Here is a 22,707-nt window from a genome sequence, read left to right as displayed (position 1 = left end):
CTTGAGTAAAACATATTAAAAGAAAGGCTCATTTTAAGAAAGACTTTTTTTTTTAAATATATTTTTATTGATTTCAGAGAGGAAGGAAGAGTGAGAGAGAGATAGAAACATCCACGATGAGAGAGAATCATGGATCGGCTGCCTCCTGCACGTCCCCCACTGGGGATTGAGCCCACAACCCGGGCATGTGCCCTTGACCGGAACCAAACCTGGGACCTTTTGGTCCCCAGGCCGACGCTCTATCCACTGAGGCAAACTGGCTAGGGCGGAAAGACATTTTTTTAATAAGTGTGCAGTTTATGCTTATTAAAGAGTGTTCACTTTGTAGCTTTCCAAGAACATTAAGAACCCATTTGCTGTTCTTAAACTTAGGGAGTCAAGATGTGCATCTTTTAAAATAAAATAATTAGAATATATTGGAGTGCATTGCATGTCAAAAGATTGAAACTTTGGTATCAACTATGATGTGTATATATGTATTTATATAAATATCTCACATGCATTCACATGTATGGGAATACATGGAATGTCAAATGTTTTTCCTATGGATCATTTTTAAAAACTTGAAAAATACTGCCTTATGCTTAAAATATCTTTTCATCTACTGAATTATTAAGGGTGTTTTGGATTTGACAACGTGCAGTATCGATGAGAATGAGATAAAAAAATGGGACTGTACCTTGTTGGGAATGTAAACTGTTGGTCTCCTGGGAAGATAAAGCTGTTGGTATCAAAATTTTAAATACATTTATCCTAAACCTGTTATTCCACATTAAGGGCCCTAAGGAAATTAGTTTGCAAGTAACAATTATCACAGTATTAGTGATACTGTGGAAAATTACAAAAAAATTGGTTGTCCACTAATGGGGAATTACTTAAAGAATGGGGCTCCCATCCCTGGCCACTGTGGCTCAGATGGTTGAGAGTCATCCTAGGCACCGAAAGGTCGCAGGTTTGATTCCCAGTCAGGGCACATACCCAGGTTGTGGGTTCAGTCCCCAGTTGGGGTGCATGCAGGAGGCAACCGATAGATGTTTCTTTCTCTCAAAAAAATCAATAAAAAACATTTTTTTAAATGGGGTTTCCACAGAATGTCACACTAAATCTATATTCAATTTACATAGGAAAATTATTTTGTTAGAACAAGTAAAAAACAGATTAAAAATAATATCCAATTAGTGTGTAAAATAGGACCCAAACAAATCAAGTGACTGTTCACCAAAATATTAGTGCTTCTCTCCAAATGATGAATTTTGGGGTAATTTTTACTTGCTTATACTTTTTATTAGCGTCCAAATCATCTACAGTGATTATAAATTTTATTTTTCAAACAGTAAAATGTCATTTCATTTGAGAAATAACCTGAGTTCCCACGGAATTTTTTCAGTTTTCAACAATTAAAAATAAATTTTAGATGACTTCATTAACATAGCCACTTCCTAATCCTCATTTTTCAAACTGTGTGCTGTAGGTTTTGGGGATGAAAGTAACCTGAGCTTAACTATCTAGTTTATAAAGTAAAAAAGTTACAGTACGCTAAGGTTCATTTTTTTAAATTTTATTTTTTAAAATATATTTTATTGATTTTTTACAGAGAGGAAGGGAGAGGGATAGACAGAAACATTGATGAGAGAGAAACATCGATCAGCTGCCTCCTGCACACCGCCTATTGGGGATGTGCCTGCAGCCAAGGTACATGCCCTTGACTAGAATTGCACCTGGGACCCTTCAGTCCACAGGCCGATGCTCTATCCACTGAGCCAAGCCCATCAGGGCAAAGGTTAATTTATTATTGAAGAAGAATATTTTATGTTAATTTAGAGCAGCCTAGGTGTGCGGTGTTCATAAAGTCTGCAGTAGTGCACGTGATGTCCTGGGCCTTCACATTCACCCACCCCTTCCTTCACTGACGCCCGGAGCAGCCCCGGTCCTGCCAGCTCCTTTCATGGTAAATGCCCTGGACAGATGTACCGTGATTATCCTTTATACCATTTTGTCACTGTGCCTCTTGTATGTTTAGATACACAAATACCACTGTGTTAAAACTGCCTACAGTGCTACAGTGACATGCCGTATGGGCTTGGAGCCCAGGAGCAGTAGGTTCACCATCTAGGTTTGTGTAAGTACACTCTCATGTTCACATGACAAAACTGCCTGATGAGGCATTTCTCACCCGGCATCCCTTCAAACAATGTGTGACTTACACTTTCATTTCTAACTTCTAATAGACAACACACAATCGTCAAGAGCCGTGAACTGGTTTTAATCAACCAATAAACAGCATTGATTCTTAACAGAACACACAAGAGCCCTCTTTCACATTTGTCCCATGGGATTATTTTTCTAAATACTTATCAAGTAGCTTCACTTCCAGCCTCACTTTTTTCTTCCATCTGGATTATCGTTTTTATAGTTAAAACTCGTACCTTTAAAGAGCCGACATGTATTTTTTTGTTTTGTTTTGTTCCTCCTCACTGGAGGATATTTTTTCCATTGATTTTAGAGCGAGTGAAAGGGAGTGGGAGGGAGAGAGGAGAGAAACATCCGTGTGAGAGAGCCACATCAATTGGCTGCCTCCCGCACAAGCCCCAGTTGGGGCGGGGAACCTGTAACCCAGGTATGTGCGCCCTTGACCAGAATCGAACCCATGACCCGTGGGTTCGTGGGCAGACGCTCTGATCATTGAGCAATGCTGGCCAGGGCCTGAGATTTATAATGATCTCTAACAACCTGCTTGCTCCTCAGTGACCTCCAATGTCACATCTTTCTCAGCTGGTGATCCCCAGGACCTGTTACTGGCAGCCTGAGCACCTCCTTTACCACGCTTCATTCACCTTTCTCTTCATTCGTAAGGCTGGCCTCAGTACCTCCCCAAGTGCCTACACATGGTTCTGCTTTGTTAGCTTTCACCAGCCACATTATCATCATTGGAACTGAAAGAGCAGAACTGTATTTGGCTCAGAGGGAAACATCTAACACGTCCTCTTACACCCAGAACTGAGGAAACGAGGGTTGGAAGAAACTTCAAGGCCATGTGGGCCAGCTAGAGCAGGGGTGGGCAAACTTTTTGACTCGAGGGCCACAATGGGTTCTTAAACTGGACCGGAGGCCGGCACAAAAGCATGGATGGAGTGTTTGTGTGAACTAATATAAATTCAAAGTAAACATCATTACATAAAAGGGTCCGGTCTTTTTTTTTTTTAGTTTTATTCATTTCAAACGGGCCGCATCCGGCCCGCGGGCCGTAGTTTGCCCACGGCTGAGCTAGATGTTCCACTCCCAGTTATGAGAAGTGAATGACATTGAGGTTCAATTTGCTTGTAGGTTGGCATGAGTCCAATACAGGCGCCAGCCCAACTAGAGGACAAAAGGCAGGCATTTCATTGTTCACCAGCCCTGGCTCCTCTCAGAATACAGAAACAGTCCCAGGCTGGCTGGGAACTCTCCAATGAAGTTTTTCTGTTAATTTCCTTTAAAAGCAACAGTTGTCATCATTTAAACTCCTAAATGCCCAAATCTAATTTTTAAAACATGCAATACCTGACTATTTAGTCATGGCACTGACCTCTTTTCCCTTAGATTGTCAAATTTAAAAAAAAAACAAAAACAAGAAAACACCCAACAGCCAACACAATAATAGCTATTGGTGTGAATGAATCAAAATTAAATCTATTTTTTTGTTGTCATTTACTTATGTCTAAGATCTGATCCTACTGCACTAAATCATCGCAGCCTTGCTGTGACGTCCAGGCATCTGGTTTGCAATAAAAAGCAATGAAGGGAGGGGCTGGCAGGGAACTCTTGGGGTGGTATAGGGGACACCGTTTGTATTCGCAAGGCCAAGTGGCCCAGGCATAGCGGAGAGCGGCCACGGCGCCGGGACAAGAACTGATACTCAGGGCCAGGGTCTGGGTGGAGGAAGTGTTCATGGGAGCTGGAAGCCACTTGCACTGATGGTCACCACAACACGAGATCTAATGAGAGAGGCATAAATAGGAAGGGTCAGGTCAGGCAGAAGGATGCTCCTCGAGGCTGGGAATTGCTCTTTGAGACAGACCGTAGGGAGAGAAAGCCACTTTGGGCCAAGAACCCACTTTCTACAGCAACCAGAGCAAATCTGAGTCAGTCTGGTCACTACAGCCACCGGTTGACAACCAATATTCATATGATGAAATAAATAACTCAACCAGCAAAGCATAAACTACGGAGGGAGATGGGGAAGCACCATCACATCCAGCACTGGGGGAAGGTTCCCCAAACATCCTTGCTGTCACCCTCCTGACAAACGCTAAAGCTGCTGCTCCCTGTGGCCCTGCCACGGAGCTGAGGAACGAGGGAAGGGCACAAAGGAACTTTGGATAATGAGGCCTTAAGTCAGACAGCAATCCCGGGAAGGGAACATAAATGATCCAGTGCCCAAGCTTACATTCTGACCGCAACTGTGATTCTGGGTCCAGATGATGGACGGACTGCCAGATACTGACAAAAGTGGAGACAATGCAGAAGCCCCCTGGGAGCTAGAATTCCCCTAACACCCAGGGCCCAGAAGCTAAGTGGCATGAGCATTGACCAAGCACCGGGTTCCAGAGGAGAAGCTGCCCTGGATAAACGCCTGTGTGACTAAAGTTGGTTTAAATACCCTTTCATCTCCTCCAGTGCCCTCTTCCCGGATGCCCCAGCCCCAGCAATGGCCTCTTGGTTCCCAGACACTCATGTAAATGTTCCATCTACAGAAGAACCTCTTCAGTCAACAGCCCCAGTGTCACTGAGGGATGATCTTTAGAAGAAAGTACTTTCATTATGCAAATCACACCAAGCTCCAAATCACCAGGTTTAAGCCTCTTATAGGAGACACTAAACTCAAAAGGATGTCAGAATTTAGGATGAAAGAGACATCTAAGGACGAGGAGGATATTCTGGAGCAAGGATCCTTTCAACAGGCAACCTGCAAATAATGCTGCAGGCCCTGCCCAGGACAGAGATGGCTGCTTTGGAGGGAAGACACAAAAGGAGTATCATTTAAATATGGACTCGTTTTCCCTTCCTTGATTGTCCTGTCTATCAAAACTGCCTCTAAGCCAGCGACTGTCTACCGGCGTGCCGCATGAATTCTTAAAGCATAAAATACCTGAATATTAGGGGCACTGACCGCTTTTCGCTTAGACTGTCAAATGCAGAAATGACAACGGCCAACACAATAGCCATATGGTGTGAATGAATCAAAATCAGACCTATTTTTTGGTCAGATTGGGAAGAAAATAAGGATTTTAGTAATTAGTTGAGGTGTGCCATCAGACGAAAGGGGCTGAAAATCGCCGCTCAAGGCAAATAATTAAGGGCTGTTTATTTGCCCCTCTTAGATAAACTCAGCCCCTCTACCAACCAAGCCCTGCCTCGCAGTTACGTTAAATTGAAGAGGTGGGCCTCACTGTGGAGGAAATCCTGATACTGAATCCCCATTCAGGAGGAACCCCCATTGTTTCTGCTATTCTCACCTCAAATATCTCGTGGTCCTGCCTCTGCACCTCAATTTGCTGGGAGTACGTGAGGCTGAGCAGCCCCTTGTCGGCCAAGAGCTCTATCTTCTCAGGCAGTGGTCCCTGGAAGGTCAGCGTCTTCTCCCCATAAGCCACAGCTCGGGCCCCCAGGTGCAGCCGGTAGGCCACGGTCTGCTTATCTCGAGGGTGGATGCTGCAGGACAAAACACAAGTACTGAACTTTGGGTTTGAGCTCAATAATAACCAGATTTTTAAAAAATGTACCTTTATTAATTTCAGAGAGGAAGGGAGAGGGAGAGAGAGAGAGAAACATCAATGATGAGAGAGAATCATTGATCAGCTGCCTCCTGCACGCCCCCTACTGGGGATCGAGCCCACAATCCAGGCATGTGCCCTTGACCGGGATTGAACCCAGGACCCTTCAGTTCGCAGGCTGCTGCTCCATCCACTGAGCCAAACCAGCTAGGGCAATAACCAGATTTTTAAAAAAGGAAATTACAAAGCACCCCCAGAAGGTGAGAATAAAGTTGGCTGAGTCTAATAGACAATGGCTGGTCAGCTTAAGAGAAATGGTGAGTGATAATCACAGTTGGGGCTCTGGGCCATCTATGGGCTGGAAACCTTGAATAACAGATGACTTGGAAGGAAGAAGTAAAAGGAGGGCGAGACGGCAGGAGGGAGGGAAAGAGAGAGGGAGGAAGGGAGGGAGGGAGGGAAGGTGCTAGAACTAACCAAGGAGAGCTAACTCATAAGACTATCCCAAACAGCAGAGCCTGTGTTTCATCTGAACCATCTATTCATTACTTGGTCCCCTCCAGGGTTTATCTGTTCATTCAATAACCATTCATTAAAAAATAAACAAACACTAGTTCAAGCTCCTACGATAATCCAGACACTGCGTTGGGCTGCACTGAAACCCCCTTGTACCCTGTGCTAGCTAGCATGTGGTGGTGGTCGGGGCCACTCCCAAACACTCCTCTGCTCCTCCTCTGAGGCCGTGGCAGAATCACGCTTCCCTCTCCCTGAAGCTGGGCATGGCCACGCGACTGCGGGTGGACAATGCGACGTGGGCAGCAGGGTCTTGTGCTGCTTCCAGGGAGAGCACTTAGTTGCCAGTGTGGGACTTTCAGGCGACCGTGGAGGGACAGATCGACGCGGGGCCTCGTTTCTCTGGATCTGTGGGCGGCCACGATGGCAAAGCCTCTCTGCTGGCCTTTGGACATGGAGCGTGAACAAGACATACATTTTTGTTGCATCACAGCACTGAGATGTTGAGGGTTCTTATTTTTTTTTTTTATTACTACAGCACATCCCAGTGTAAATGACTCTAGAGCAGTGGTTCTCAACCTTCCTAATGCCGCGGCCCTTTAATACAGTTCCTCATATTGTGTTGACCCCCAACCATAAAATTATTTTCGTTGCTACTTCATAACTGTAATGTTGCTACTGTTATGAATCGTCATGTAAATATCTGACATACAGAATGTATTTTCATTGTTACAAACTGAATATAATGAAAGCATAGTGATTAATCACAAAAACAATATGTAATTATATATGTTTTCCGATGGTCTTAGGCGACCCCTGTGAAAGGGTCGTTCGACCCCCCAAAGGGGTCGCGACCCACAGGTTGAGAACCGCTGCTCTAGCAACTGCTTCTAGGGTCCAATCCTTAGGCCATCTACTCTCTCTCCTCTCACAAGTGAACATCACAGTGAAGGCCACAGATCAGGAACATATGATTATTCAAACAAAGCCCAAGAGGCACCCATACCTGCCGAAAGGCGAGGTCCTGTCACCGAGGTCCATAGCTACAGCCATGAAAGTGTTGGGCATCCTTCGGTTGGGGACATAGCCAACGTCTGCTGTTTGATGCCAACGGATCTGGGGAAATCGATCATCTGAGTCTTCATCAGACAAAACTGCAGACAACTAGGAAGCAGAGAGATGGCGGCGTCAGAATTTTATTGCAGCAGAATCCTACACTGGAGTCTTTTCGCAAGCAAACCCTGGTTCTGCTTCATTCATTTGTTCAGAAGTTCACTCAACAAGTATCTCCTGAGCTTCTCACTGTCGTGGCAGAATCCCTCATCCCACCTGCCCCAGTGTAACTCTGCCACTGCCCTCACCACGATGCGGAGTCGATGTCTCCTCCCGTGGAATCTAGGCTACGTGTGTGATGTTCTCTGACCACAGAGACCCTGAGATGGCCGGTAAAAAAAAAAAAAAAAAAAAGTCTAGCTGCCCTGCTGGAGGAATGATGTAGAGAGAGGGGCGTTGGACACTGGAAGATCATGAAGGAGACAGGCATTTTGCCCCAGCAATCCCAGCAGAGGGGCCAGTGATGCGGATTCTAGACCCTTACGTTCAAACTGCAGCCACAGAGCTAGCCCACGATGTCACAGGGAGCAGAGGGGCGCCATCCCACTGAGCCCGCCTGGCCAGCCCACGGAGGCATGAGCGAAACCAGTGGCTGATGTTTTAAGACACCGTGTTTTGGGGTCATTTGTTGCAAAGCAGTAGGTGATGGACACATCTGCGTACAACACAGGGCTAGGCAGTGTTTGTAGGAAAGCAAAGAGGACTCTGTCTTTGAGCATGTGGACAAATTGCATCAAAGGTCCCAATTATTTTTTAAAAATATCTTTTTAATTTTTTTAGGGAGAGTGAAAGGGAGGAGGAGAGACAAAGAGAGAGAAACATCAATGTGAGAGAGGTACACTGATTGGTTGCACAACCCTGGCCCTTGTCAGGGTGCGCCTGCAACACTGGTACGTGCCCTTGACAGGAATCAAACTGCGGACCCTTCGGTCTGCAGGCTGATACTCTACCCACTGAGCCAAACCAGCTGGGGCTAAGGTCCCAATTCTTTACACCTTCCTATATCCACACCCTCTTGTCATATGGCTCTATGGCTTCTCCTATTAAGAGGAAAAGTGCATCTCCCCAGCACCTGATTCTGAGCTCAGCCACGTCGTTTGCTCTGGCCAATCGATGAAACAGAAGTTACGGTGTGTCAAGTCCTAGCCTCGCCTCAAGAGACCTAGCATGGTTCCACTCACTCTTTTGCATCTCTGCCATCGCCATGAGAATGGCATACCCGGGCTAGCCCGCTGCTCTCGAAAGGAGGCTGACGGCTGTGGGACAGAGCTGCCTCATCTCAGCCAACCAGCCAAGCCTGGCCTGCAGCAGAGCCCCCAGCGGACCCACGGAGACAGGAAAGTGCCCAGTGGGGCTCAGCCAACGTCCATCAACCCCCAGCCACTCCAATACGTGAGCCATAATCATCAATGCTATTTTAAGTCATGGATTCTGTATGCATAGCTGAGTACACAGCATTTGCTTTCATCTAGATGAAAAGTGGATAGATTCCTATTCTTGCAAAGGGCAGAAGCTCCAGAAAAGTTACTACAATGCACATGGTCCCGCTATTCCTTCCTTCTCTGATGTTTGTATCACCCTGTCCTCTGCTTTAGATAGCGCCTTATTCTTAGCCGTAGTTTCAGCCAACTCGAGGCATCAACCTCTTATCTCTCTTTATAAGCCATGACCTAACAGTAGGCCAAGCCGGACATTGGGAAACGGCCTGGGTGAGCAACCACATGGCTGTTGTAAAATGTCTGTCCCCATCAGAAGAGCTGCATTAGGAACAGACTGTTTCTCCCAGGTTCGTGACTCACATGGCCCAGGAAACAAACACCTGAGATCATCCCTATAAATGTGGCCGCACTTTGAATAGAGGGCATTTCCTGCCCCTGGAGTTGTTCCAGAAAGAGTAGAAGGTCACCAGGAAAACACTGGAGAGGCTGCAACCGTAGCAGAAGGGATATGTGATGAAGGGCATGGGGACGAAAAGGGGCCACATACTAACCCCGGCCAGCTCAGGGAGGCCTGCAGGGCGGCCTTACAAACTCAGAGGCTTAGAGTAACCACACAGATGGTCTGACCAGAAAACTTCCTAAGTAAAAGCGCATCATGGCGGGTAGTCCAGTCCCAGGCCTGTAGCTCCCTTGACAAAGGTCAGTCTTTACCTGAGGTGAGCCTGTCCATTGTCTTTTTGCATCTAAGATAACAGATCTTTGAAATGTCAGCGTAATCTCCTTGTCCAGACCTCTTACAGCACACCTACCGCACCCGACAGGACACCACGGACACCTCACTGTCATCTTGTTCTCCGCATGCCACCTCTATGTACACGTTAGTTAACCATCCTGCACCCACCCATGTAAAAGAAGTGTCTTTCTATTTTACCTTTTATCCAGTCCTAGAGCTTTCCCCGCTTTGCTTTCTCCCACCGCCTTATCCTGCCACTAATGCGTTTCATGTAACTTCCTTCCATCTGCTTTGATTCCAATACAGTGGGGCCTTGACTTACGAGTTTAATTCGTTCTGTGATGGGGCTCGTAACTCAAATTACTCGTATGTCAAATCAAAAAGTGAACGAGTGAAACACGTGATGCTGGGCTGATGTTGTGGCGTTCACTGTGACGTTCGCTGTGCCAACTAGCGGTGGGGTATCTGAAGCTGGCTCGTAACCCGAATTTAACCTTGCAACGCAAAGCAAAGAACTGGCTGAGAGACAGCTCGTATCTCGAAAAACTCGTTAGTCGGGACACTCGTAAGTCAAGGCCCCACTGTATATAAAACAAGCTGCACAACTGCCATTCTCTGGAGCAAATCTCCATCCGCTGGGATTTTGCTTACTAGCAATTGTCTTCCATTTGGCTCAATAAACTCATAAAGCCCTGGCCAGTGTTCTCAATGGTTAGAGCATCGGCCCGTACACCAAAGGGTCTCAGGTTTGATGCCTGGTCAAGGGCACACACCTGGATTGCAGGTTTGTCCTCATTCATGGCATGTGCATGGGAGGCAACCAACTGATGTGTCTCTCTCACATGGATGTTTCTCTCTCTCTCTTTCCCCCTCCTTCCCTGTTTCCCTTCCACTCTCTCTAAAAATCAATGGGGAAAATGTCCTCTGGTGAGGATTAACAAAAATAAAATAAATAAAGTAAAAAATTCCCTACAGGTTTGGACATTTTCTTTTTGTTTTTCTTAATCCTCACCCTAGGATGTGTTTATTGACTTTATAGAGAGAGGAAAGGAGAGAGAAAAAAACAACACCCAACACATCAATGTGAGAGAGAAACATTGACTGGTTGCCTCCTGTATGTACTCTGACCAGGGATTGAACCTGCAACCTTTTGGTATAGGGCAGTGGTCGGCAAACAGCAGCTCGTGAGCCACATGCGGCTCTTTGGCCCCTTGAATGTGGCTCTTCCACAAAATACCACATGCAGGCGCACACGTACAGTGCGATTGAAACTTCGTGGCCCATGAGCAGAAGTCGGTTTTCCGGCCTGGGCAAGTCTATTTTGAAGAAGTGGCGTTAGAAGTGGGGGGTGTCGGTCCGTTGGCCGGGAGATGTGGCGCAGGCGGGCCGTGGGATACGCAGCATGGGGGAGGCGCTCGTGATTTATGCAGGAGTTGAGTGAGCCAGTCAGTCAGGAGTCCCCTAATTAAGTGAATAACAATGTACCTACCTATATAGTTTAAGTTTAAAACATGTGGCTCTCAAAAGAAATTTCAATCGCTGTGCTGTTGATATTTGGCTCTGTTGACTGATGAGTCTGCCGACCCCTGGTCTAGGGGAACGATGACGCTCCAACCAACCGAGCCACCCGGCCACGGCGGAACATTTCTTATGTGGACAGTATGATGTGGGATGTAGGCGATATTTCCGATTCTCTTATTAAAATCTCATGCAAATTGGCTTTAATCGATGAAATGATAAAAGGTAGTGAAGCTTCATAATGGGATGTCATGAAAACTAGAAAATTTCATTAAAAGATCCATGAGTCACCCCACTTCTTCCCACAAGACACCCAGAAGACTGAAGGTGGAACCTTATTCACCCATCAGTGCCGGGATGGGAATCGCGGTAACAAAGCTACCAGAAAGGTCTAGGGCAGCGGTTCTCAACCTGTGGGTCGCGACCCCTTTGGCGGTTGAACGACCCTTTCACAGGGGTCGCCTAAGACCATCCTGCATATCAGATATTTACATGACGATTCATAACAGTAGCAACATGACAGTTATGGAGTAGCAACGAAAATAATTTTATGGTTGGGTCACAACATGAGGAACTGTATTTAAAGGGCCAGAAGGTTGAGAACCGCTGCTCTAGGGTAAGTACCTGCCTGCCGCACAACAGGGAGAAATGCCAACAACAGTCACTCTTGCCAAGGAAGTGTCTCAAAATGGCAGTTTTTAGGGGACTGTCTAGGGCGGGGGGATAAAATGGACACATATCTAATACCCTTTGTAATACTTTAAGCAATAAAAATTAAAAAAATAAAATAAAAAAATAAAAAAATAAAAAAAAATCAGCAAAGAAACATCAATCCTAAATGACACACTAGATCAGATGCACTTAATTAAAATCTTCAGAACATTTCACACCAAAGCTACAGAATATACATTCTTCTCAAGTGCACGTGGGATATTTTCAAAGGGAGACCACACATTGGGACACAGGAAAATTCAAGAAGATAGATATCATATCAAGCATCTTCTCAAACCACGATGGCATAAAACTAGAAATCAACTACAATAAAAACAATGAAAAAAAATCAAACACTTAGAGGCTAAATAGCATGCTATTAAATAATGATTGGGTTACCAAAGAGATCAAAATATGAGTAAAAAGCATCCTGGTAACAAATGACAATGAAAACACAACAATCCAAAATCTATGGGACACAGAGAAAGCAGTCTTGAGAGGGAAGTTTATAGCTCTACAGGCCTACCTAAAAAAAATAAAATGGTAATAAATTATCTACCCCTACAACTCAAAGAATTTGAAAGAAAGCAACAAGAAACCCCAGAGTGAGCAGAAGGAAGGAAATAATAAAGATCAGAGTGGAAATAAATGACATAAAGACAAAAACAAACAAACCAAAAGAACAACAACAAATCAAAAGATCAATAAAACCATGAGCTAGTTCTTTGAAAGGATAAAGAAAATTGATGAACCTCCAGCCAGGCTCACCAAGAAGTAGAGAGAGGACCCAAATTAAAAAAATCAGAAATGAAAGAGGTGAAGTAACAACTGACCCCACAGATACAAGAGATTATGAAAAAATACTACTATGAATAATGCTATTACAACAAACTGGACAACCTAAATGTAATGGACATATTCTTAGAAAAATACAAGCTTCCAAAACTCAATCAGGAAGAATCAAAAAACCTGAATAGGCCAATAACTACTGAAGAAATTGAAGCAGTAATAAAAATCTTCCAGCAAACAAAAGCCCTGGTCCAGTCAGCTTTACAAGGGAGTTCTACCAAACATTCAAAGAAGAACTAACCTTATCATCCTTGGACTATTTCAAAAAATTCAAGAGGAAGACACTTCCAAGATCTTTCTGTGAAGCCAGAATTACTCTAATTCCAAAACTAGATGAAGACACCACAAAGAAAGAAACCTACAGGCCAATATCCTTGATGAACATAGATGCTAAAATCAACAAAATTCTAGCAAATCAGATCCAGCATTACATTAGAAAGATCATTCACCATGATCAAGTGGGATTTATTCTGGGGATGCAAGGATGGTTCAATATCCGCAAATCAATAAACATGATACATCACATAAACAAACTGAGAGACTAAAATCACATAATCATATCAATCAATGTAGAAAAAACATTTGACAAAATCTGACACCCCTTCTTGATAAAAACTCTCAGCAAAGTGGGAATAGAGGGATCATACCGCAACATAAAAGCCTTATATAACAAACCTACAGTCAACATCATACTCCATGAGCAAAAACTTAATTCATTTCCCCTAAGAACAGGAACAAGACAGGGATAAAAAAAAAAAAAAAATGGCAGTTTTGCCGAGAATTCCTGCAATTCTCCACTCCCATTTCATTGATTGCACTAGCACATACTGGCCACATGGGGGCACCAGCACACTCCACAACCAAATTGTTTTTCCTAAGGCTACAGCTGGGTGCTGTTCAGCCTCCCATGGTGATTAGTAGAATTGCTGCTGTTTCTGAAGGCATATAATAGCCAAAGAATAGGAAGGTGGCCACATCCAGAGGGCTTTACAAATAACATACTGCACTTTGCAGTCTGTTCCACTCCAAACCCCTTCTAAGAAAGCGTCACAGGGACGCCTGCCCCCACCATGCTTCAGGCCACCTCTCCATGAGTAATCTCTGACACATGCGTCTGGCCCTGGTCTATCTACTGAGCTTGAGTCCTGCATCGCTAACGGTGCTCCAGTTCCTGCAAGCATCACTTCAAACCCAACATTCATCTTTCTTTACAGACCACTGTCCCTCCAGATTTTCTGGCCTCTCTCATTAATAAAAACAAACACTGCCCAGCTGGCGTGGCTCAGTGGTCGAGGCATTGACCTATGAACCAGGAGGTCACGGTTCGATTCCTGGTCAGGGTAAATGCCCCAGTTGCGGTCTCAATCCTCAGTGTGGGGCGTGCAGGAGGAAGCCAATCAATGATTCTCTCTCATCACTGATGTTTCTCTCTCTCTCTCCCTCTTCCTTCCTCTCTGAAATCAATAAAAATAATAAATAAACAAAAGCAAACACTAACTTTATCTGACATGTGCCAAGCTTTACATGGATTAACTAACACTTAAAATAACAAAGGAGTTTGATATCTTGTTCAAAATCGCATAGCTGAAGAAGTGCCGGGGCTGGGATCGGAATCCAGGCAGGCTGGCTTCGATCTGAAGGCAGCTGTGATCCGGTATCTCCCTTTGAAGGTAGATGTTTATAGTCTCGGTATTCCACATGTGACCAACATATTTTTGTTGATGACATCAAGTTAAGCCCAGAGGCTAAGGGGAGTCTACTAAACTGGGAGGCCTCGGTGCCAGGACAAGGTCTCTGGTTCGTGCTGTTTCCAGCACCTCGCACAGTTCGGAGCACATTGCAAGCATTCAGCACATACTTCTGGATTGAGCTGGCTGAAGTCACATTTAAATCAGCAAGTACACAGGCTAAGAGACAAAAAAGTACCTCAAAACCCAAATGTAGTTCCACCAACAGTAACTCAGAACTGTGACAGGAGTTGCTATTTTGATAATAATGAGCAGAATAATCTTGTTTCAAAGTCAAAATAAATGTAAGAAAGAAAATGATTGTAAAGTAGTTATAAGTGCAAAGAGTGTCTATAAAAATCTTTATCCAAAAAAAGTATGGTAAAGTAGGACGAGGTAGAGGAGATGGGTGGCTGGTGGGAAGGGAAACTGTGGACCTCCAGAGGCAGCTGTCTGGGAGTATTCTGTCCAACTCAGATGTTAAAGCCCATTCCCTCACTGCGTCGTGAGTTGGGTCTTGGTTTTATAACATTTTACTTGTTTAATTTCCTGTGTTCCAGCAAAGTCAGAACTACCACCTTACTCAAACTTCGGTAAGTCACAGAGGGCTTCCTAAGTGATACCCAGGGCGAGAGCTGCAGGAGAAGTAAAAGTTAGCTGGGAAAGTGTGGGAGAGAGAGATTATTTCAGGCAAAGAGCATGTGCCCATGGGCTGGGAGTGAGAGAACGAGGTCCCTTCTAAGGAGTGGCAGGGATAACACCAAGTTAGGGAGGGTGTGGGGAAGGGAACATGCTCACACACTGTTGCTAAGGGCATACATTTATACCCACTCATAAACTTCTATAGGGAAATTCGGGAACAGGTTTAGAGCCTTAAAAAGTATTCAATTTAACCTAGCAATTTCATTCCTGGGCATTTATCTTACGGAAAAAATTAAGCATGCATGTAAGGATTTAGCTGCAAGGAATAGAAGCATGCTGCTGCTTATAAAAGCAAAACGTTTAAAGCAAACTCAGTGCCCATTTATCAAGGCCTAGTTAAATAAATTATAATATAACCATATTTCAGAGTACTCTGTAATCATTATAAATTGTGCCCAAGTCCTGACCAGTTTGGCTCAGTGGATAGAGCATCGGCCTATGGACCGAAGGGGCCCAGGTTCGATTCCGGTCAAGGGCATGTACCTTGGCTGCGGGCACATCCCCACTGGGGGGTGTGCAGGAGGCAGCTGATTGATGTCTTTCTCTCATCGATGTTTCAAACTCTCTATCCCTCTCCCTTCCTCTCAGTAAAAAATCAATAAAATATATATATATTTTTAAAATGTGCCCAAGATTAGTATTTATTGGCTCAGTGGTTGAGCATTGGCCTATGAACCAGGAGGTCATGGTTCGATTCCCAGTTGGGACATATGCCCAGGTTGTGGGCTTGATCCCCAGGGTGGGGTATGCGGGAGGCAGCCGATCAATGATTCTCTCTCATCAATGTCTGTCTGTCTGTCTCTCTCTCTCTCTCTCTCTCTCTCTCTCTCTCTCTTTCCCTCTCCCTTCCTCTCTGAAATCAATAAAAATATTTTTAAAATAAATAAGTATAATAAATAAAATCTATTTATTAGCATGAAAAATGTTCACAATATAACATTATGAGAAAGAAAAAGCAAGATATGGTACACTATTGTAGTATGGATCCTATTTCACAAATAATGAGCAGAAAAGTCTACTTATTTCTGGATGGTGGAATTATAAATGTTTTTTAGCTTATCTTTTGCATATTTCTCTAACAAATATGCAGTACTTTTTTAATAGGAAGACATATTAGTTACTTCTTAACTTTTTAAAAGACTCACTTGTCCCCGCAGTGAACAGAGATGAATTAAGCCATACATTCAGCCCCTGACCAGCGGCTATGAGGGTGAAAGAAGAATATGGGTTCCAGGAAGGAGGTCTCAGTGGCACATCCCCATGGCAAGGTCCGTAGACCCTCCTCCCCTCCACACGTACCTGCACAAACCCAAACGGGAAGAGGCGCTCCGTCTGCCCCTGAGAGCCGAGGTGGAAGGTCTGGCGCCAGTCCTCAATGAGCGCGGGGAATGTGCAGTTGTACAGGTCCCTGTTAAAGTCGATGTTGGCCTCCCCTGGAAACGGTCCAAGTGGTGACAGAAGTTTGGGGTAGAAGCAAAAATGGCCACACAATACTCCCCAACCTCTAGCCCTGCCTTAGGAAGTGGGCCTCCCTGCAGTCTCTCTGGACTGGCCTTGCTCGGGCCGACAGGGGTATCGGCAAACATGATACAAGCAGGCTTGCAAAGTGCTTCAGTTCGGGGGTCTGCTCTCTCGATATACCTGGAACCCTGAAACTGCTATGTAAACAGTAAATAAGTCTGAGCTAGCTTGCTGAAGGGGGGGCGGCACAGAACCCCGGGACCCCAGCCAACACACATGGAAGAGAGGCCATTCTAAGTCACCCGGCCATCAGACAACTTGCCAGATGGCCAAAGACACATAAAGATCCCAGCGGAAATTAGCCAAAGCAGCCCAGACAGAAAAACGACCCTGCTAGACCACAGAATAGGGAGCTAAATAAAATTGCTTTTGTTCTAAGTCGATAAATTCTAGGATGGTTTGTTATGCAGCCAAGCTAACTGACACGGTGGAGAAATAGCAAATCGAACACTCACCCTGGTACCATATCACGCCTTTCAGAGTCATATTATGTAGTGGATGGATCATGGCATTCCAGAGAACAGAGTGTTTACTGGGGCCACTTATAGAAACCAGTGAAGTGAACCTGAAATCGATAAGGCACACAAGTGTCAGGAAAGAGCTAGTGACTGATCACATTATGATCCCTCACCTGGGCACCTCTCCAGCTTTTACTTGGGGCAAATTTCTGATGACAGCAACACAGAATTACATTGAACCGATCTGCCTCACATGGACACGTGTGAACAGTCTCTGAATTTCACCTCCAGGTTCTTCCCAGGATAAGGGTATCAGTCAGTTTTCCACGTTCAGCATGGGCCACCCCAGTTCCCAGATCAGGTCATTAAAGCCACGAAGAGGAGAAGTGTTTTATTACGAGTCTCACACACAAGGCAATAGCTTTGTTTGACTAGTCCTCCATGAACAGACACTTAGATCGTTTCAAGCTTTTTGCTTTTATAAGCAACGCCATGATTCCCTTTCCTATAGCTTCATCATTGCGTGCAGACTTAAGTATTTCCTTAAGATCAACTCCCAGATCGGAAACGGCTGGGTGAAAGGACACATTTTTTTTAAAAAAAAAAAAAAGCTTTCAACGTGTTCCTAAGTTTCTCTGTAGAATGCCTGTAGGAATGTGCACCCACTCCCCCACGCCCTTGGAATTGTCCCTTCCATGTCCTCAGAGATCTGGGAGGCCTGGCTTCAGATGCCTCCTGCTTTACCGCAGGCAATTCCTTCTGCTCCAAAATGGAATGTCTTCACACAGGCACACCTTTACCCAAGCGAAACCAAAAGCTCAAGTCCACCCTCTTCCCAGAGGCCTTCCCAGGACTGACGAGACGATGTCTGTGAAGGCCGTCCACATATCGTTCATCTCTACGCTAGCAGGACGATGGAGATTTTATTAAGGAGCCCGTCCTCCGACCCAAACCCCGCACCACGTGTCCTTCCTATCTAGCTTTCCCTCAGTGTGCTTTCATAATCACTACACTACATATTTCTTTGATTACATGTCTACTTGTTCTTCCTGTTACAGTGTTTATTCTGCTAAGCAATACAACACAGTGGTTAAGAGCAGACACTGAGGCCAGCCTTTGCCACGCACTCGTGTGTCCATAAGCAAGTTACTAAAGCTCTCTCCGACTTAGTATCTTTTTTTAAAAATATTTTTTTTTATTGATTTCAGAGAGGAAGGGAGAGGGAGGAGAGATAGAAACATCAATGATGAGAATCATGGATCGGCTGCCTCCTGCACGCCCCACACTGGTGACGGAGCCCGCAACCCAGGCATATGCCCTGACCAGGAATCAAATGGTGACCTCCCGGTTCATAGCTCGACGCTCAACCACGGAGCCACGCCGGCTGGGCTCAGACGTGGTATCTTTTTCCACGCTATGCTAACAGTATCTACATTTCAAGAGACTGTTGTATTAAATGAGTTACTATATATAAACTACTTACAACATTTTTCAGCATAAAGCTTTCAGTAAGTACTAGCTATAATTATTATTAAGAAAAAGACTCATAATTGCTTGTGCTGTTCTCAGATGGCTGTGGTGGTGGTGACAGTGAAAGTAATACCTCGCCTGTGCACGGAACAAGTTAATACATATTTGGACACTCAGCACGTACTTCACTCCCCAAAGGAGACCACGATTCTCCTCTTTCATCTAATTTCCTGGCAGGTTTTCTCCCGACTGCGGGGTGCTTTCTTACCCTTCCTTAGAGACCCCGCAGGCTTTCAGCGACCTTCCAGATGACCAGGCTTCAATGGGGGTGCCGCCCCACGAAGAGGAGACCAGCCCAACGGGATACCGCAGCGTGTCATACAGGTTGCGCCCGAAGAGCCAGCACACGGCCGACATGTACTCGAAACTCCCATGGCCTAAGTTTTCTGTTCAGAAGAAGAGGGTCAGGTAAAGAGTAGAGGGATACAGATGGGTCTAGGTGAGAAGAAGGGTGTGGTCCATCCCTTGTGTTCCTTGCTAAGAATTTCCAAAAGTAGGAGAAGATTGAGAGGCCATGCTCTCATTTGCAGAGAACCAAAGCTCCCTGGCGAGGCGAGTGGACCCCCCCACCAACCCATGCTCCCCTCTCATCTACAGGTTCCTGAGAACCTTGGAATACGATTAGTCCTCCTCAACAGGTGAAGGCAGAAAGGCCATCGGGCCCCTCGACCACCCTCACCTCACCTCTACCTTTCCCTCGCCATTCGTCCCCACTTAGCTCCGTGGAAAGAAATGAGCAAGCAGGGAGCATGTTGGGAAGAAATGTGTCTTTTTTCTACCCCATTTTATAGCTAATGGTCATGAAGACATGGGCAGCAGGTAAGGGATGCAACATCTGGCTAAAAGAGGAAGCAACAAAAACCAAAACTGGTGTTTAAATGTTCAGCATAGAAAGCTCATGTGTCCATACAGCCCAGTCAGTTACTAACACACACGGGAGCGGGCAATCCCATGTGGGAAGAAAGTTGATGAAGAGGGGAACGGGCACACACACACTCACCTGACAGGATCATTCAACCCAGTATTTCCTCAGGAACTGCTATGTCTAAGGCACTGGCTTGGCACCACTCAAGATCCCAATTCAATCCAGTTCTGGCACTCAAACAGCCGCGAGTGTCATAGTGGGGATTCAAGTCAATTAAAATTGATGAAGCTCCTACTAGGTGCCAGGCACGTCTAGATGGCGGGAGTACAGTAAGTAACAAGAAAAGGAGAACCATGGGCTCTCTCCTCATAGGTCTTATATTCTACAAAATAAGACATCTATTCAGCTGAGTAAAATATAGGGCAAAATATGGTTAAGTGCCTCCAGAGGTACTGACGTGTATTAAGGGGTTTTAAAAAGAATGAATATAAAATGAAAGGCAGATCATAAAAATCCTAATAAAGACTGGCCTCCTCCGGCGCTTCCACAATACTCTACCGGTGGTTCTCAACCTTCCTAACGCCGCGACCCTTTCATACAGTTCCTCATGTTGTGGCGACCCCCAACCATAACATTATTTTCGTTGCTACTTCATAACTGTTAATTTTGCTACTGTTATGGATCGTAATGTAAATATCTGATAGGCAGGATGTATTTTCATTGTTCGCGACCCACAGGTTGAGAACCGCTGCACGCATAGTGTTTCCCTGACCATACTGAACTATTCGCTTCGTTCACCCTATTCAGTGTCTGGACCTACCAGAGAGTCAGCAGGTGTTTGTGGGCTGGTGTTGGGTGGCTGTGGGTGGCTGGTATGAAGCTGGTTTCATTGATGAGCAGGTAGAGAGAAAAGGTAATGAAGAAGAGCAGGGAGAGCCCTGGCCAGGGTGGTTCAGTTGGCTGAGTGGTGTCCCATGTACCGAAAGGTCACTGGTTTGATTCCCGGTCAGGGCACATGCCCGGATTGCAGGTTCCACCTCCGATTAGGGTGTGTATGGAGGCGATCAATCGATATTTCTATCTCACAGATTATTCTCTCTTTCCCTTTCCCTTCCTCTCTCTCTAAAATCAATAAAAACATATTTTTTTAAAAAAAGAGGGAGAGAGGTGGGAAGTCTTGAAGGACAGACAGAAGTTGAATAAGCAGAGCTGGCATTCTAGGCAGAAAAGATAATATATTAAAAGGCACAGGAGCCGAAACCGGTTTGGCTCAGTGGATAGAGTGTCGGCCTGCGGACTGAAAGGTCCCAGGTTCGATTCCGGTCAAGGGCATGTACCTGGGTTGCGGGCACATCCCCAGTGGGGGGTGTGCAGGAGGCAGCTGATCGATGTTTCTCTCTCATCGATGTTTCTAACTCTCTATCTCTCTCTCCCTTCCTCTCTGTAAAAAATCAATAAAATATATATTAAAAAAAAAAAAAAAAAAAAAGGCACAGGAAAATGTTGAAAGTGTTGGACTGGAGCATAGGTTACAAAAGGAAGCTAAGAGTGGGGTGAGGGGAGTAAGGATGGAAAGCCCCTTGAGAATGAGATTGTGTGTAGGCAGAGCAGCCCCCCAAAAATGTCCACACCCTAATGGTTATAACCTGTGGCTATACCTTTTGTGGCTAAAGGGCTTTTGTGAATGTGATTCCATCCTGGAGATGGAAGAGGGTCCTGGATTACCCAAGTGGGTCCAAGCTAATTACGTGAGTCCTCAGCGTCAGGAAGCCTTCCCAGCGGCAAGCAGAGAGATGTGACCACAGCAGAGGCAGGAGAGACACAAAGTGTGAGAAGGACTTGGCCTACTGTGCTCCTCCCCAGATATCTCACTGCCTCACCTCCTTCAGGGTATCACTGAAATGCTGCTTTTCTCACTAGGAATTCCACGGCCGCTCTAAACTGGAAACCACTACCTATCACAGACCCCAAGAGTCTGTATTGACTGCTTTCCCTGATGTATTTATTTAGTGTCATTAGCACGGCATCACCCTCTAACGGTCAGAGTCTAACCCCGTGGTCGGCAAACTGCGGCTCGCGAGCCACATGCGGCTCTTTGGCCCCTTGAGTGTGGCTCTTCCACAAAATACCATGTGCGGGCGCATGTACAGTGAGATTGAAACTTCGTGGCCCATGCGCAGAAGTCGGTTTTCGGCCTGGGCGAGTCTATTTTGAAGAAGTACTGTTGATATTTGGCTCTGTTGACTAATGAGTTTGCCGACCACTGGTCTAACCTTTCCCTCGATATCCCAAATTTACCTGGTGTCCGAGTTCAGAGAGTGAAAGGGGGGTGATAGCAAGGTATGCACCCCTTATCCAAATCTAAGCGATTCCTGAGTTTTGGATAACATGTGGTGAGAGTTCACAGACCAAAACATTCCTCCCAAATTGACCAAAATCAATTTAGTTCCTAAGTTCTTACAGGGAGAGCTCAGATAGTGTGATACGGAATAACTTTCCTAGAAAGTTTACCGATTTTATTATTCATTTTCTACATCCCCCTGCTCTAGAATACAAGCTCCGTGAGACCAGCTGTTTTTGCCTGTTTTATTCACTGCTATACCCCCAGCACTGAGGCCAGCGCCTAGCACATAGTGGGCACTCAAATAGTTGGTGAGTTAATTAATACTTGAAGATGCAGGAGCCATCGAGGTTACCGAGGTAAAGCATGGACAGACAAAACAGAACAGGGACTAGAGAGATCACCAGGGGCCACACTGGAGGAAGGAACTGGAGAAAGCAGAGACCTCGGGCGGGAAGATGAGGGAAAGGATGTACGACGCCAGCTAACAGGAATGTGCGGCTCCCAAAGGGGGCGGTCGGCAGGGTCGAAGGCTTAGAGGTATCCAGAAGGTATCATGAGAAGGACAGGAGTCACTTTGAGGTGAACAAGTTGCTGAGTTGGAAGCAGAAGACAGACAATAAAGGGCTAAAGGAAAGGCAGTGAGAAGAATGAGAAAAAGAAGATGTTCTAGAAAGTTTTAACAAAGCAGAGGGGAGAGCGGAGACACTGTGTGAAGGGTGTCTGTTATGTTCCGTTTTCCTGTTTCGTTATAAAGGAAAGCTACCTCTGAGAGTAGGGACTGCGTCTGCCTTGCTCACTGCTCTTCCCTTGAGGCCGCACAGAGAGCCACTGGGAGTGGGCGGGGAATGAAGATTTCCTGCTGGACACACAGACCAGAGCCGGATGGGCGGGAGAAGGCCCCAGAGGAAGTGAGAGCCCACTTCAGGGGCAG

General features: G+C 45.5%; 1 protein-coding gene across 1 annotated transcript in view; it reads right to left on the bottom strand.

Annotated features, from left to right (window-relative positions):
• Positions 1–1,712: 1,712 nt before the first annotated feature.
• Positions 1,713–22,707, bottom strand: part of SIAE (sialic acid acetylesterase) — a 44,231-nt gene continuing 23,236 nt past the window's right edge. Inside the window, 7 exon segments of the mRNA XM_036354039.1 lie at positions 1,713–3,769; positions 3,771–3,974; positions 5,496–5,691; positions 7,273–7,430; positions 16,358–16,491; positions 17,035–17,144; positions 18,776–18,953. Of these exon segments, the coding sequence (XP_036209932.1) occupies positions 3,719–3,769; positions 3,771–3,974; positions 5,496–5,691; positions 7,273–7,430; positions 16,358–16,491; positions 17,035–17,144; positions 18,776–18,953 (1,031 nt within the window). The 3' untranslated portion in view covers positions 1,713–3,718.

This window comes from Myotis myotis, unplaced genomic scaffold (genome assembly GCF_014108235.1).
Source record: "Myotis myotis isolate mMyoMyo1 unplaced genomic scaffold, mMyoMyo1.p scaffold_m19_p_20, whole genome shotgun sequence".
NCBI lineage: Eukaryota > Metazoa > Chordata > Mammalia > Chiroptera > Vespertilionidae > Myotis > Myotis myotis.
The sequence above is the reverse complement of the archived record's forward strand: the minus strand, read 5'-3'. Positions and strand labels throughout refer to the sequence as shown.